Raw genomic sequence first — 15,000 nt, forward strand, 5'->3', positions numbered from 1 at the left:
TGTAACTCACTATTATTTGTCTATTTGTTTTCCTGAGAAACTATTTTGTAGACAATAATATGTAAAATGATAACCATTGATAATTTCCTACCATTTTGCCTGTAATTTGCTAAGTCCCCCCTATTATTATGTTATCCTTCTTTTATTCTTTAAAATAAAAAAAAAAATAAACTAACTTCTGCTTAAAAAAAAAAAAAAAGACTACAGTGGACTACTCCAGTTCAAGTTCCTTTTTCAGTGGCAGTGTATGAGAAGCAGACGTAATGCAAGATATACAAATATACAAGAATTTACAAGATTGGCCTACAACAGCCGCCCAGAGTCAAGTTCGGAAGAGTGCAGAAGGTCCGGCTGCACGCTGGAGACCCAAAGGATCCAGCCGAAGGCCTGGAGCGCACTGTCGTGTCTGTGTCAGTCCCCGTCAGGAGGCTGAAGGGTGTACGGTGCAAGGCTGAAGGGTCTGTGCTGAAAGCTGAGGACTGTCCAAGGTGAAGGAAAGACCGCAGCTCCTGCAAAGAGACAGAAGCGATCCTTGTTGCCGACAGCCACCCTAAAGTGGGAATTCTGCCTTCAGTAAATTCCTCAGCCCTACCCAGAATTACGCTGATCCAACTTAGTTGGGCATTTCTGACTCGAGTTGACACAGTCAGTGAGCTATCACGGGCAGATCCCCAATGACGCAAAGTCCTCAGGCCGATTTTCCGAAGACCCTGGTTGGTTTGCAGCTAGGCTTCACATCTGGGCCTCGCTTTTGACTCACTGTGGTGAGATGTCTAATTTGTCTTCACCATTGCTGTGCCCTAGACACCCCACGGGCCAGCGGCTAGACGTGGCCTTTTCTGTGTTCAACACCTGGGATCTAGACAAGGACGAAAGGAGAAGGGCAGAGAGAGACAGACAGGCCAAACTTATGGCTGTCGCAATTGGCAATGCTTTATGCACACCCAAATTTTCCGAAAGAAAACCCACAGACATGTGATTGTACCAAGCCACCGCCTGTGCGCTGTTCCATGTGTCAGGTGACTGATGTGTCTGACTCATAGCACTAGAGGACTGAATGTCCCCACTGCCAGAGAGGGCCTCGGCCAGTCCAAACCCTCACCACCCTCACCTCCTGCTCTGAAGAAGAGGACTAGCCTGGTGTGGTGGTACATGCCTGTAGTCCCAGCACTTCGGAGGCTGAGGCAGGAGGATCGTTGTGAGTTCAAGACCAGCCTGGGTTACAAAGTGAGCTCAAGGTCAGCCTGAACTGCATAGCGGGGCCCTGTCTCCAAAAAAAGACAAAAAAAAAAAACCAAAACAGTCACATTCTGAGGTACTGTAGGTTAGGAATTCAACTTGGGAATAGGGGTGCGTGGGACAGGCTTGAGTCCATAACAATCTAATTATTGTGCGGATATTAGCTAATGTGTTTAGAGCATTAATACAAAGCTTTATATAATACACACAGAGAGACATGCTGTCTGCTGTTATTATGAGACCTACCTATAGAAAAGAAAGATATTGTCATCTAAATCCAAAGACAATAGAGACAGGAAGAAGCTTCCAGTGATGGCTTCCCCCACCCATCTGAGCAGCACTACTCTTGTTCTTCCAGACCTTATTTTATTTTATTTCTTTGTCTTTTTGAGACAGGGTCTCACAGTTCAGGCTGGCCTTGAGCTCACTTTGTAGCCCAGGCTGTTCTCCAACTAGAAAAGACTCTCCTGCCTCAGCCTCCCCAGTGCTGGGATTACAGGTGTGAGCCACCACCCCTGGCCTTTTTTTTTTTGTCTTTTCCAGACCTTATTTTAAACATATGCTATGACAGTATGGAATACAACAGCTGTGGAGGTCTTTCAGTGGGATAAGAAACAAAAGTGACTGTTACAGTCTTCTTTCTTGGCTACACTGTAAACTCTCCAAGGACTGTTAAACTTTTGTGTCTCTCACTGAGAACACCATGGTGATGAAACAGTGAGGTCTCAGTAGAAAACAACTTATCAAACTGCATATTCTTGTGATAGTTTACTTAGTTCTAGTGAGTCCTGTCCCATCATTAGTGCATAGTCCTTCGAGGAAAGAACGCCATCTAGTGACTTCTGCCATTAAAAACTTTTTTTTTGTCATTAAAAATTTGGAAAGTGTCAGTTTCAAAAACTCCATGACACTTCCATGTCTTATCCATTTGATTTTTGTTTTGTTTTGATTTTTGTCTTTTTTGAGACAAGGTTTTTCTATGCAGTTCAAACTGGCCTTGAGCTCACTTTGTAGTGCAGGCTGGTCTCCAACTTGCAAAGACCCTCCTGCCTCAGCCTCCCCATTGCTGGGATTACAGGTGTGCGCCACCATGCCCGATTTTCCCTTTGATTTTTATATATGCAAAAACAATTTAAAAATCTTCTTATAGAGTGACAGCTTTATATATCTGTGATATTACTAAGCTTTTTTTTTTTGTCTTTTTGAGACAGGGTTTCATTATGCAGTTCAGGCTTTTTTTTTTTTTTAGGGTTTTTTTTTATTTTAAAAAGTAAAAGAAGGATAACAGTAATGGGGGGAGCTTATCGAATTTCAGGCTGGTTTGGAGCTCACTTTGTAGTCCAGGCTGGCCTTGAGCTTGCATCCTCCTGCCTCAACCTCCCAAGTGCTGGGATTACAGGTGTGCACCACCACGCCCGGTGGTTCAACTAAGCTTTTATTCTCCATATTTTCAAGAGATTTCTGGCCTTCACATAATTAACCTTGGTGAATTTGATTACTTATAGAAAGGAAAAGCAATGAAAGTGCTTTTGGAATTTATCATTGACAGTGGAGTAACCATGGAGATGGTCATAAGGAATTCTGGACAAATAAAGCATTTATTTAGTAGGGCATGGTGACACCTATTATACCACCACTTGGGAGGCTGAGGCAGAAGGATTGCTTTGAGTTTGAAGCCAGCCTGGGTGCCATAGTGATGAGTTCAAGACCAGCCTGAACTACTTAGCAGGACTCTGTCTCAAAAAAGAAAAGAAAAGAAAAGAAAAAAGCCAAATGAAGCTGGGTGTGAAGGCACACTCTCTGTAGCATTTGGGAGGCTGAGGCAGGAAGATGAGGATTCTTGTTCAAGACCAGTCTGGGCTATATAGTATCCTGTTGCAGGGCTGAGGATATAGCTCAGTGGCATAGGCGCTTGTCTGGCAAGCCTGAGGTCATGAGTTCAATTCCTGGTACCAAAAAAACCATAATATCCTGTTGCAAAAAACAACAAAAAACCATAATATCCTGTTGCAAAACAAAATAAAGGCTGGGCATGGTGGCGCACACCTGTAATCCCAGCACTTGAGAGGCTGAGGCAGGAGGATCATTGCAAGTTGGAGACCAGTCTAGGCTACAAAGTGAGCTCAAGGCCAGCCTGAACTGCATAGCAAGACCCTGTTTCAAAAAGACAAAAAACCCACCAAAACCTTTTTTTCCTTTTGGACTTCTGAGAGCGCCTCCAGGGCACTGGGATCACAGGCGCACGCCACCACACCCAGCTCTTTCACTTGCTTTCAGCCAGCTTTAAAAAACCACTGATTTCTGAGGCCATGCAGCTAGGCAGTGCATTACCAGTCTTCCACAACCTTGCCTTGGGGCGTGATTGATACGCTGTCCATGTTACTTTCAGAGACTTGAAGGTGCTGTTGTGGAAAGGACTCTCTCTCCATGTGGGCCTGTGCAGGTGTTGGATGAGTGACCTCTCCGATGTCAAGAAACTGAAAACTCCACCCTGAGCTCACGCCAACATCACCGTTTTCTGAAGGCGCACGCTTTGAAGAGCCATAAGGATTACACATGCAGAGACTGCTGATTACCACACTGCCAATCAACTTTACTCATGCCTTAAATCACCCCGCTTCCGGCCGCTATGTTCTCTCTTGCCTGGACGGCCCGCCCTTACTCTGTAAGGATTGCTTCTTTCCCTACTTGGCCCCAACTCACTCTGCAGAGCCCGTTTCTTTTCCTACCTTTAATAAAACTTTGCTGTTAAGAAAAAAAAAAGAATCAGCTGGGTGTGGTGGCACACACCTGTAATCCCAGCACTCAGGAGGCTGAGGCAGGAGGATCTTTGTGAGTAAGAGACCAGCAAGGGCTACAAAGTGAGCTCAAGTTCAGCCTAAATTGCATAGCGAGACCCCGTCTTAAAAGGAAAAAAACAAAAACAAAAACAAAAACCAACCCCAAAATCACCCTGCTTCTTTATCCCATAAATACAGTCACATCTTTGGTACCCCAGTGCTTTGAGACTTGTTGAATTTGGTACCTGAAGCACTCTGACATGAAAATGTTGTCTGGTTCTCGTCCTATGCTTGGTAATCTATGCAAAGCTAGGACTTGTGTCCATTGCCTTGTGACTCGCTCCCTTTTCAGCCCAAACAACTTGTTGGATACTCATTTTGGATACTTGTGACACTGCTGTGAACCAATTAACAACAGGTACCGAGTACCTGTGTATCCCTAAGCCTCATCCTTGGACAGGCTGATTTGAGGTTTGTTCTATTATCATGTGCTTGCTACCTCATGAATAAAAAAATTTTTTTGAGATAGCGTTTTGCTATGTAGTCCAGGATGGCCTCAAACTCTGGATGAGCCTCCTGCCTCCGCCTCTTGAGTGTTGGGATTATAGGCATATGTCACCATGCCTGGCTAATAAACTCTTTTGCAAAATTAGTTGTGAATAATTAAACAGGTCTAGTTTAGTAACATAATTGTACGTGTTGTTAAATTTTATACTTTGTTTTTAAAACTTCTATTTTTAAATTTCTTTGTTTTTTTCTTTTTTCTTTTTTTTTTTTTTGAGACAGGGTCTCGCTACCAGTGCAAGCTGGCCTTGAGCTCACCTTGTAGCCCAGGCTGGCCTCGAACTCACAATGATCCTCCTGCCTCAGCCTCCCGAATGCTGGGATTATAAAGTGTGCACCACCATACCCGGCCTTATTGTTAAATTTCATACTCTCTTGTTAAAGGTTTATTCTTGCATCCCAAAGGTTTGTTTTCAGATGAAAACATTCTGTTTTGATACAGTACTTTTTTTTGGGGGGGTTTTCTCCGGTACCAGGAACCGAACTCACGACCTTGCGCTTGCCAGGCAAGCGCTTTTGCCGCTGAGCTAAATCCCCAGCCCGATACAGTATTGTTTTTAACACTCAACTACTGTGCACTGGCCGAAATGTGTGCTACACTCTGCTTTGGGTACTGTGTTGGTTACTTTTCTCTCATTGCTGAGACAAAATACCGGACATTCAAAATTAAGGAAAGGTTTATTCAGCTCACAGTTTGTGGAGGTTTCAGTACACAATCAGCTGGCTCAAGGCAGAGTGGCATTTGGCAGAGAGAGAGTAGTTCACGGTGGCAGAAGACAGCAAAACAACAAGAGCAAAAGAGAGGGTCCCCGCCGCTGCAAGTCTCTTTTCCTCCCTTATATTGTAAGCAGTTTACCACCCCTAGGGTGGGTGTAGCACTCACAGTCTCCCTGCCCTCCTCTTGTACAGGCTCAGGATGTTTACAAACTGAGGACCCGGCCCCCTGCTCAGTCATTTCATTAAACTTGTAAACTTCTCAAGTTGGCACAGTGTATCAACCTTACAGGTGCTCAGACTAAGGAGAGTGGAAAAACATTCTCCCTGTCTTCAGTGTTTATCTTATGGAACCTGGCACAGTGATGCACACCTGTAATAGCAATTATTCAGCAGGCAGAGGCAGGAGGATTGCAAATTCAAGACCAATTTAGGTGGCTGAGCATGGTGGCACATACCTGTAATCCCACCACTCGGGAGGCTGATGCAGGAGGATTGCTGTGAATTGGAGCCTGGGCTACAAAGTGAGCTCAAGGCCAGCCTGAACTGCATAGTGAGACCCTGTCTCAAAAAGATCCAAAAAGACCAATTTAGGTAACTTAGTGAGACCCTGTCTCAAAATAAAATAAAAGGGCCAAGGATATAGCTCAGTGGCACAGCTCCTGCCTAGCAAGCCCAAGGTCCTGAGTTTGATTCCCAGTACCAAAAGAAAAAAAAAAAAAGTATGTGCTAGTCACGATAAAATAAAAAAGGGGCTGAGGTGTTGACAGGTGATAAAGTACTTGCATCATTTACAAGGTTCTGCATTCAATCCCCACAACCACATACACAGAAGTTTATCTAATGAGATATATGGTCAAGGTTAATATATATATGGTTAGAATACAATGGAAGCTGGGTGTGGCACACGCCTATACGAGGTTGAGGCATGAGAAATGCTGAAGAAAAGTTCCAGGCCAAAGTCAGGCGTGGTGTCACACCCCTGTAATCCCAGCATGCAGGAGGCTGAGGCAGGAAGATCGTTGTGAGTTGAGGCCATCCTGGACTACAACGTGAGCTTAAGGCCGGCCTGATCTGCACAGCGAGACCCTGTCTCAAAAAAAAAAAAAGAAAATTCGAGGCCAACCTGAGCTACATAGTGAGTTCAAGGTCAACCTGGACTACAGAGAAAGACCCTGGTTTAAAAACAAAAGAAAAAAGAAAAAAAGAATACAATGGAAAATAGGTGAGAGCATAGGTGAAATACGGGAGCCTGTCTGAGGAAGTCTGGACCTAGGGATTTCTATCTATTTATTTATTTTTGGTGCTGAGGAGTGAGGGGCCTAAACCTAGGGCCTTGATGGGTTCATGCCCCATCAGTGAGCAACACACTAAGCTCCAGCCTAGGATTTCTGGAGCACTCAGCAACTCTTTAGGTGTTAATCAGCCAGGAAGTGTTGAGCAGCGTTACTATGCAAAATGCTTCCTGGTGGAGAGCGTATCTATAGCAAACCCTAAAGGAAGAATTAAAACTGACCTTTAAAGGTTAAAGGTAATGCCAGGCATGCTACCACATGGCTGTAGGCCCAGCACTCAGGAGGCTGAGGCAGGAGGACTGCCATGAGTTCAAGGCTAGCTTGGACTACATAATGAGCTCAAGGCCAGCCTGAACAACATAGCGAGACCCTGTCTCAAAAAAGTAAATAATAAAAAATAAAGGTTAAAGGTAAAGAGACTAGGTGGGGAAGGTGAAGGGAAGAGAGGAAACGGGTTTCAGCTCAAAAGAACAGTACATACAAAGGTCCTGAGAGGCAAGCTGGAAGTACAGGAACAGCTATACTTACATATTTCAAAATATTGCAAAAACCTGCTGTGTAAGGAGCCTTTCAGAGCCCTCACCACCCATGACCCCCCTCTGCTGGAATTCACGTCCCGGCACAGTCCTGTCCAACACTGAATAGGGGTAACTTGCGGAATGGATGGGATATTGTAAAAACTATGGTGTACAACTTCTGAGGTTACACTGCCAAAGATGTTGTGACTTCTGTCTTGGTCTCTATCCGATTCCTTGCTCTGGGGGAAGCCAGCTGCCACACCACGCAGACACACCCAAGCACCCCTCGGGTAGGTTAGTGTGCAAGGGAACCTCGGTCACGTGCCAATAGCTGCAATGAGCCTTCTTGGAAGCATCCAAATCTAGATCCAGGGGACTGAACCCTGACTACATCCTTTTCAGAGACCCTGAGTCACAACTCCAACTCCCTTCCTAAGCAATCCTAGATTTCAGATGCATAGAAGCAATGTGATGACAAATGTGTATGGTGTTTGTTTTGGTTTTTGAAAAAGGGTCTTACTATATAGCCCAGGCTGGCCTTGAACTTTCGGGAGATCCTCCAGCCTCAGCCTTCAGAGTGAACCACCACCATGCCCAAGTGAATTTGAGGCTTAAAAGACCAAGCTTTATGAAAACACTGGTGGTTTCACTGGGGATGGCTTCTTAGTTTTAAGATTTATTTTGATCATAACAACATCAAAATAAGCCAGGGATGGTGGCACATGCCTGTAATCCCAGCAATCAGGAGACCGAGGCAGGAGGATTGCTGCAAGTTTGAGGCCAGCCTGGGTTACACAGTGAGTCAAAGTCAGCTTGCACTATGAAGTGAGGCCTTGTCTCAAAAAAAAAACCAAACAAACAAACAAAAAACTTTACTGTTAACTAACGTTCCTTACCTGCAGAGTTCATCAGAGAGGTGGTGGCTCATTTGCCTCAGATTTTCCAGTATGGGTGCTTAGTGATGGAATCAGTGGTTGTAACAATTCAAAAAATAAACTCCCTTATTAGGAGAAAAGTCTCTGCAGACTGAGCCTTACAGTTTTATGCACACAGGCATTGTAACATATATTTAAGAAGCTCCATGGATGGGCAAGATCCCCAACCTCATACAGTTTTTTTAAAAAAAGGGGTGGAGGCTGGGTGTGGTAGTGCACACCTGTAATCCCAGCACTCAGGAGGGTGAAGCAGGGGGGTCACTGCAAGTTTGAGGCCAGCTCGGGCTATATAAAGGCCAGCCTGAACTACATGGTGAGACCCTCTCTCAAAAAAAGAAAAATAAATAAACAAGGGGCAGACAGTAAACACATAAACCAAACAAATAACATTAGGCAATGTAAAGTGCTATGAAGAAAAATAAAGCAAGGTAGGGTAGAGAGCAGGGATTGAGTGTCTGCTATTTTATGTGTCTGTGTTTGCAGACAGGGTCTCACAGTGTAGTGCAAGCTGACCTTGAACTCACTTTGTAGCTCAGGCTGGCTTCCAACTCGGTGGTCCTCTTGCCTTAGCCTCCAGAATGCTGGGATTACAGGTGTGTACCATCATGCCTGGCTGTCTGCTATTTTTTGGAAAGCTGGTCAGAAAAAACCTTATCTGAAAAAGGGACATTTATGAGTTACCTCTTAGTCACTGTAGGCTTACAAATACATAAACCAAGAAGCCACCATTCCAAAATCTAGCCTGCATATAGACAAGTGTCCGTAGTTCTATATGGCTGCAGGCTCCTGAAGTAAATTTGGAAAGGCAGGAGTAATTAAATCAGAAAGTGCCTTGTGGGTCACAGAAACTAGTTTGGGCTTTAGCTGGAGGACAAAGATGGGAAATAACTGAAAGGTTTTAAACTGAGAAGTGACAGGTTCAACACAATCATCTTTGGTGGTGCACACCTGTAATCCCAGCACTCAGGAAGCTGAGGCACGGGATCAACAGGATTCCAGGTCAGCCTGGGCTACATAGAGTTCAAGGACAGCCTGAACTAAATAGCGATACATTGTCTCAAAAAAGAATTACAGAGCAGGGCGTGGTGACACATGCCTGTAATCCCAGCACTTGGGAGGCTGAGGCAGGAGGATTGCTGTGAGTTCGAGGCCAGCCTGGGCTACAAAGTGAATTCAAGGCCAGCCTGAACTGCAGAGCGAGACCCTGTGTCAAAAAAAAAAAAAAAAAAAAAAAAAAAAAAAAAAAAAAAAAAAGAAAAAGAAAAAGAAAATTATCTTAGAAGAACAATGTGAATGTAGGGCGATATCAACTCTGAAGACAGAGAAGATGATTACTTGTTGCAAATATCCAGACCTCTTCCCACCCTACCACTCCAAAAAGAAGAAAAGGAAGAAGTAATTCAGAAATCCAGACAATAATGCAAATGGGAAAGATTAAAGAGGCAAAAGGGGCTAAGAAAAAATTTAGATTCACAAGCTATTACTTATTAAGAGAATAAAAAGGCAAGACTTGGTGGTTGGGGTATAAAGAGACAACAGGAAGAAAAGCTGCCCTGTTCATTAAGAATGAGAAAAAGTTAAAGTGGATGAAAATGGATTCAAGACAGGCGTTGTGGCGCACGCCTGTAATCCCAGCACTCGGGAGGCTGAGGCAGGAGGATCCTTGAGAGTTCGAGGGCAGCCTGGGCTACAAAGGGAGCTCAAGGCCAGCCTGAACTGCAGAGGACACCCTGTCTCAAAAAGACAAAAACCAACCAAACAAAAAAAAAATACTGATGCTGAGCGGCCGGGGCAGAAGCAGAAAGACCAGCCAGGAGGCAGGTGCGCAAGTTCAGGCAAGAGACGGCAGCGCCCTGCAGCCTGAGGACACTGAAGATCTCTAGGTTTGGAAGTGGGAGGGGATGAAAGGAGGCACAATTAACACCTAGTATTCTGTCCTGAAACAAAACCAAAGCTGCTGCGCCGACTGAAACGGAGGACTTTTGGAGGAGCAGGTCTTTTCTTCTTCTTCTTCACTTTGCTTGGTTTTTGGCAGCAGGTCTGCGGGAAGACCGAGTCCGAGTCTACGCCTGGGAGGCTGTGATGTCCCTCAGGCGGCCGCGTGGAAACGCCCACCGGGCAGTTCGCGGACGCCTGGAGTCCAGGGAACAAGTCCGAGCAGGCAGCCGCAGCTCCCGTGGGCTTCCGGGCCTGCAGCGCGGTTAAGAACAACTTCTCTAGCGAACACTTCAGCTGCTTCCAAAAGCCGAGCAATTCGGGCTAGAATGCAAATTTCACTTTCACCACACAGCTCAACTACTTTAGAGTCGATCCCGATAACTGATACAAAACTCTTAAAACCCGCACAATCCCAGCTTTTAGAATGCCAGCAGGGCCCGCAGGGTTCTCGCTAATTCAAGGGCCACCCCACCAGCGTCATACTGAGGTAGCAGCTTTTCTCTTCCGTCGTTCGATGAAACCCTAAAAGCAGAAGGCCTCCCCAGCTACGGGTCGAAAGACGGGTCACATTACTTTGCGCGTACAAGGCTGGTCACGCGCCACAAAAGGGTTCCCGGGGGCGGGAGGAAACCATACGACTCTCTCTCCTTCTCCCATTGGCAGAGGTCGCCGGGCTCGACTACCCTATTGGCTTCTGGGGAGGCTCTGGACGGGCAGAAGCCCGCCCCCCTTGACTCAAGAGCGCACGCGTGGCGCGCGCTGGGCACACTGAGCAGGCGCGGCCTCGTGTTGGCTGCGAGGGGCGGGTACAGCGGCGCACGCTGCGTCCCGGCGCTCCGCTGCCCTCCGCCGGTCCCGCCCTCCGTCGCGGCAGCGCGGTGCAGCCTGGGATAGGGAGCGATCTCCGAGCGAGGCAGCAAGATGGACGCGGGATTCTTCCGCGTAAGTAGAAGCGCGGGGATCTGGGGTAAGGTGAGAGGCTTCTCGGTAACGCCAGGTAAGAAGCCTAAAGTCGGAACAGGATGGCCCGCGAAGGGAGGCCTCGGCGAGCTGAAGGGCCCCGAGGCCGGCGACGCTCTCCCCTGCTCTGCGGAGAAGACCGGTGCGCCCCTGCGCAGTCTCCTCCTCCGGGATCGTCCCCCCTACGCGGCGGCGGCGGCCGGAAAATGGCGGCGGGAATGGGCCGGAGCGTTACCTCGCTGCCCGCCTGGCCCGGCCTGTAGTTCGAGCGCCGCGCCTTCCGCGGGGTCCTGGGGCCTAGTCGAGCCCGGAGGAGGAAGTCTCTGGGGGGAGGACGGGGGGAAGCCCGAGGTGACCGGCGGCGGGCGGCGGGCCCGGGGAGTAGCGTTTGGGGTACATCCTGGGCGAGCGCCTTTAGGCGAGGGGCGCGGGCCGAGGGCTTTTTAGCGGCTTCTCCTGAGAGAGCGGGGGCCCCCTCCCACGTCCTTCCTCCTGCTGTTGGGCCTGAGCAGAGGCGCGGGGTCAGAGTTCGCGAGAGCTCCCGCCCAATTTGATATCCCTTCGGGCAGGGGAGCGCGGGTCAATCGGAGTTGAAAACGTCTGCCCGGGAGGCTGAGGGCAGAGGGTGCAGGGACAAGAAGACGTGCGTGTGGAGGCAGGTTACGGGGTGAACCAACTCTTTCCCGCCCTTCCCTACCCTCCCCCACGCGTACTCCGGGAGTCCACTGGCGACGAGGGTGCTCTTGCCTGGGCTCCGCGGCTGGGGAAGGTCCCTTGCCGTAGTTGGACCTAGGGGTCCACATTTTATCGCTTACCACGCTGGTCCTGGAACCTGTGTCCCACTCCTGCTGGAAATGAACTCCAGGTCAAGATTTAGATGAGTGAGAAGGAACGTTTACAGAACTGAAGTTGAGTACTAATGATCGCTTCAGAGTTTCCAAATGCTCTTAGGGCTAAATAGAACCGTCTAGAGGCCACTTGGACTAACCAGAATCTCCACTTCGTGTAATTCAGGTGGACTTTTTCCACTCCCTGGAAAATGTGTTCATTTTGTGAAACTTCCAAAAGCAAGCTTCCTCTTAACGTTTACTTATCACCTGGGTCTCCTTTCCACTGGAAATAGTAAAGAAAAAAACACTCTTTTTGTGGTTTTTCTTTTTTTTTTTTTTTTTTTTTTGAGGTCTTTTTCTGCTATGTAGTCCAGGCTGCCCTCGAACTCATGGTGATTCCCCAGCACCTTTAAAAAGATAATGTTCTTATGAGCTTCTAACCCACTTTCCATCTCTTTCTGTCTTAATTTTTTTTTTTTTTTTTTTTTTTTTGAGGGAGGTGGTTTTGGGTTTTTTCAGACAGGGGCTCATTGTGTGTGTAGTACAGGGTGACCTTAAACTCGATTTTGTAGCCCAGGCTGGTTTCAAACTCACATCGATCCTCGTGCCTCAGCCTCTTGAGTGCTGGGATTGCCGTCTTGGCCCACCACGCCTGACTGTTTCCTGTTTTTTTGGTTGTGTTTTTTGGCGGGGGGCGGGTACCGAGAATCGAACTCATGACCTCAGGCTTGCCAGGCAAGCGCGTATGCAGCTGAGCTATATCCCCGGCCCCCGTTTTCTGTTTTTTAAAGAAAATTGTGGAAGAGAGAAAGGCTAGGGTTTTAATAAAGAAATCTTTGACACTCCAATGCTGGCATTGAAGGGTTTTTGGGCGCGCGCGCGTGTGTGTGTGTGTGTGTGTGTGTTTGGTTTTTTGAGACATGGTCTCATCATGTAGTTCAGACTGGCTTTCAATTCATTGTACAGCCCAGACTGCTCAAACTCAGTGATTCTCCTGCCTCAGCCTTCCAAGTGCTGGTACTGCAGGGATGGGCCACTGCACCTGGCCTTAAGTTCTTTAAATGGCTTTAAATATGCCAATAGTTTCCCATCAGAAGTTGTGATGTTATTCCAAGCTTTTGACCTAGCCGGGCGTGGTGGCGAACGCCTGTAATCCCAGCACTTGGGAGGCTGAGGCAGGAGGATCTTTGTGAGTTCTAGACCAGGCTGGGTCACAAAGTGAGCTCAAGGCCAGCCTGAACTGCATAGTGAGACCCTATCTCAAAAAGACAAACAAACAAAAAACCAAGCTTTTGACCTATAAGGTTTAAGTTATTTGACTATTCTTAGGTCCTGAAAACAGTAAGATGGTTATTTACAGAGTAATAGTTTGTATTTTTTTTTTTCCTTTTTTTCCCCGTTTCCGGGAATCGAACTCATGACCTTGCGCTTGCCAGGCAGGCGATGTGCCGCTGAGCTAAATCCCCAGCCCCTGCAGAGTAATAATTTGAAATGAACATATTTTCACACTGTGGTTGGAACTGTTCTTTTGTAATTTGTATGGAAACATTTTACAGTAGATACTCATTTTTCTCCTGTGGTGAAAAAGTAATATCTTAAAGATGTAAAAAATTTTTTTTGTTGTTTCGGTCTTTTTAGGTTATTTTTTTTTATTTTTTTGTTTTGGGTTCCAGGGATTGAACTCAGAACCTTGCGCTTGCCAGGCAGGCTTTTATGCCAGTGAGGAATATCCCCAGCTTTTTTTTTTTTGTCTTTTTGAAACAGGGTTTCGCTGTGCAGTTCAGGCTGATCTTGAGCTCACTTTGTAGCCCAGGCTGACCTTGAACTCTCAAGGATCCTCCTGCCTCAGCCTCCCAAGTGCTGGGATTACAGGCGTGTGCCACCACGCCCGGCTCTTTTGAATGTTTTTTTCTTTACTGTTTCCAGTGGAAAGGAGACCCACGTGATAAGTAAATGTTAAGATGAAGCTTGCTTTTGGAAGTTTCGTGTACTGCCTGTATTTGTTTGTTTATTTATTTTGGGGTTTTTAGTGTGTGTGTGTCTTTTTGAGACAGGGTCTTACTATGCAGTTCAGGCTGGCCTTCAGCTCACTTTGTAGCCTAGGCTTGTCTTGAACTCAGTGATCCTCCTGCCTCAGCCTCCTGAGTGCTGGGATTACAGGCATCTACCACCATGCTCGGCTTTTATTTTTTTATTTATTTAATTTTCTTTTGGTACTGGGAATGGAATGCAGTACCTTGTGCTTGCCAAGCAGGTGCTTGTGCTGCTGGGCTAGATCCTTAGCCCTTAATTTGGTTTTTGAGACAAGGTCTCAATATATATTCCAGGCTGGCTTTGAATTCACTGTATAACTCACAATGCCCTTATAAAAAAGGAATTAATTGGATTAAATTCTCTGAGTTAAAAGATTTTAGAGCTGTTATCTAATACACTGCCAATCAAATTATAAACAATTATTTCAGATTAGAACTAAAGTTTTCCAACTGATACCTATAGTCCCAGCACTTGGGAGGCTGAGGCAGGAAGATCACTGTACATACTGAGTTTAAGGACACCCTGGACTGCATAGTGAGACCCTGTCTCAAAAAAAAAATTTTTTTTATTTTCTGAACCACTGCCACATTTCAAATATTTGACATTTCATTTCTGATGTATGCAGCCCTGCAGGATAGATTTTATTATCCTATTTTAATTTTTAAGTGACATAGTAATTTGTACATATTTATGGCATACAGTGTGACATTTCAACGTGTATTCAAAGTAATAATCAGATCAGTGTAATTGGCATGTGTCACAATCATTTGTTTCATTATCCTTATTTTATCTTTTGTTTTTTCTTTTCTTTTTTTTTTCCCCTACTGGGAATGGAACTCATGACCTCAAGCTTGCCAGGCAAGTGCTTATGCGGCTGAACTGTATTCCCGGCTCTCTTTTGTTTTTGTTTCCTTTTTTATTACCCCTATTTTAGCAAGTAAGGAAATACCTTCAGAAAAGTTAGACAAATTGCTCTGAAAACCTAAGGCTAAATTGTAGAGTGGAAGCTCTTGTCCAGGTTCTTCACCTTTCTAAACCAAATTTTATTGATCCCTTCCAAAGGACTGGCCAACTTAGTGAACCAATCAGTAGATTTCAGATCACACAGTCAGTTATGTATTTCTGTGTTTAATGGGGTCAGTAGAAATGATAAAACAAAAATTAGTGATGACTTGAAGGTCTAATTGTGTGTG

General features: G+C 46.1%; 1 protein-coding gene and 1 long non-coding RNA gene across 5 annotated transcripts in view; one reads left to right on the plus strand and one right to left on the minus strand.

The window, feature by feature from the left end:
• Positions 1-215: 215 nt before the first annotated feature.
• LOC102003405 lies at positions 216-8,293 on the minus strand. The gene is made up of 3 exons (XR_262649.2): positions 8,007-8,293; positions 593-859; positions 216-509 (listed from the first exon to the last, which is right to left on the minus strand). It is a non-coding gene; the product is annotated as an uncharacterized LOC102003405 (long non-coding RNA).
• Positions 8,294-10,788: 2,495 nt separating this feature from the next.
• Srrm1 (serine/arginine repetitive matrix 1) overlaps positions 10,789-15,000 on the plus strand; it is a 32,898-nt gene continuing 28,686 nt past the window's right edge. For 3 of the 4 annotated variants that reach the window (XM_005394812.2, XM_013519673.1, XM_005394813.2), the window contains exon 1: positions 10,789-10,925. In XM_005394812.2, the coding sequence (XP_005394869.1) occupies positions 10,905-10,925 (21 nt within the window). In that variant the 5' untranslated portion in view covers positions 10,789-10,904. The remainder of the gene's footprint in view (positions 10,926-15,000) is intronic. The other variant, XM_005394815.2, reaches the window with a different exon arrangement.

Source organism: Chinchilla lanigera, unplaced genomic scaffold (genome assembly GCF_000276665.1).
Source record: "Chinchilla lanigera isolate Chin_1 unplaced genomic scaffold, ChiLan1.0 scaffold00051, whole genome shotgun sequence".
In the NCBI taxonomy this organism is placed as follows: domain Eukaryota; kingdom Metazoa; phylum Chordata; class Mammalia; order Rodentia; family Chinchillidae; genus Chinchilla; species Chinchilla lanigera.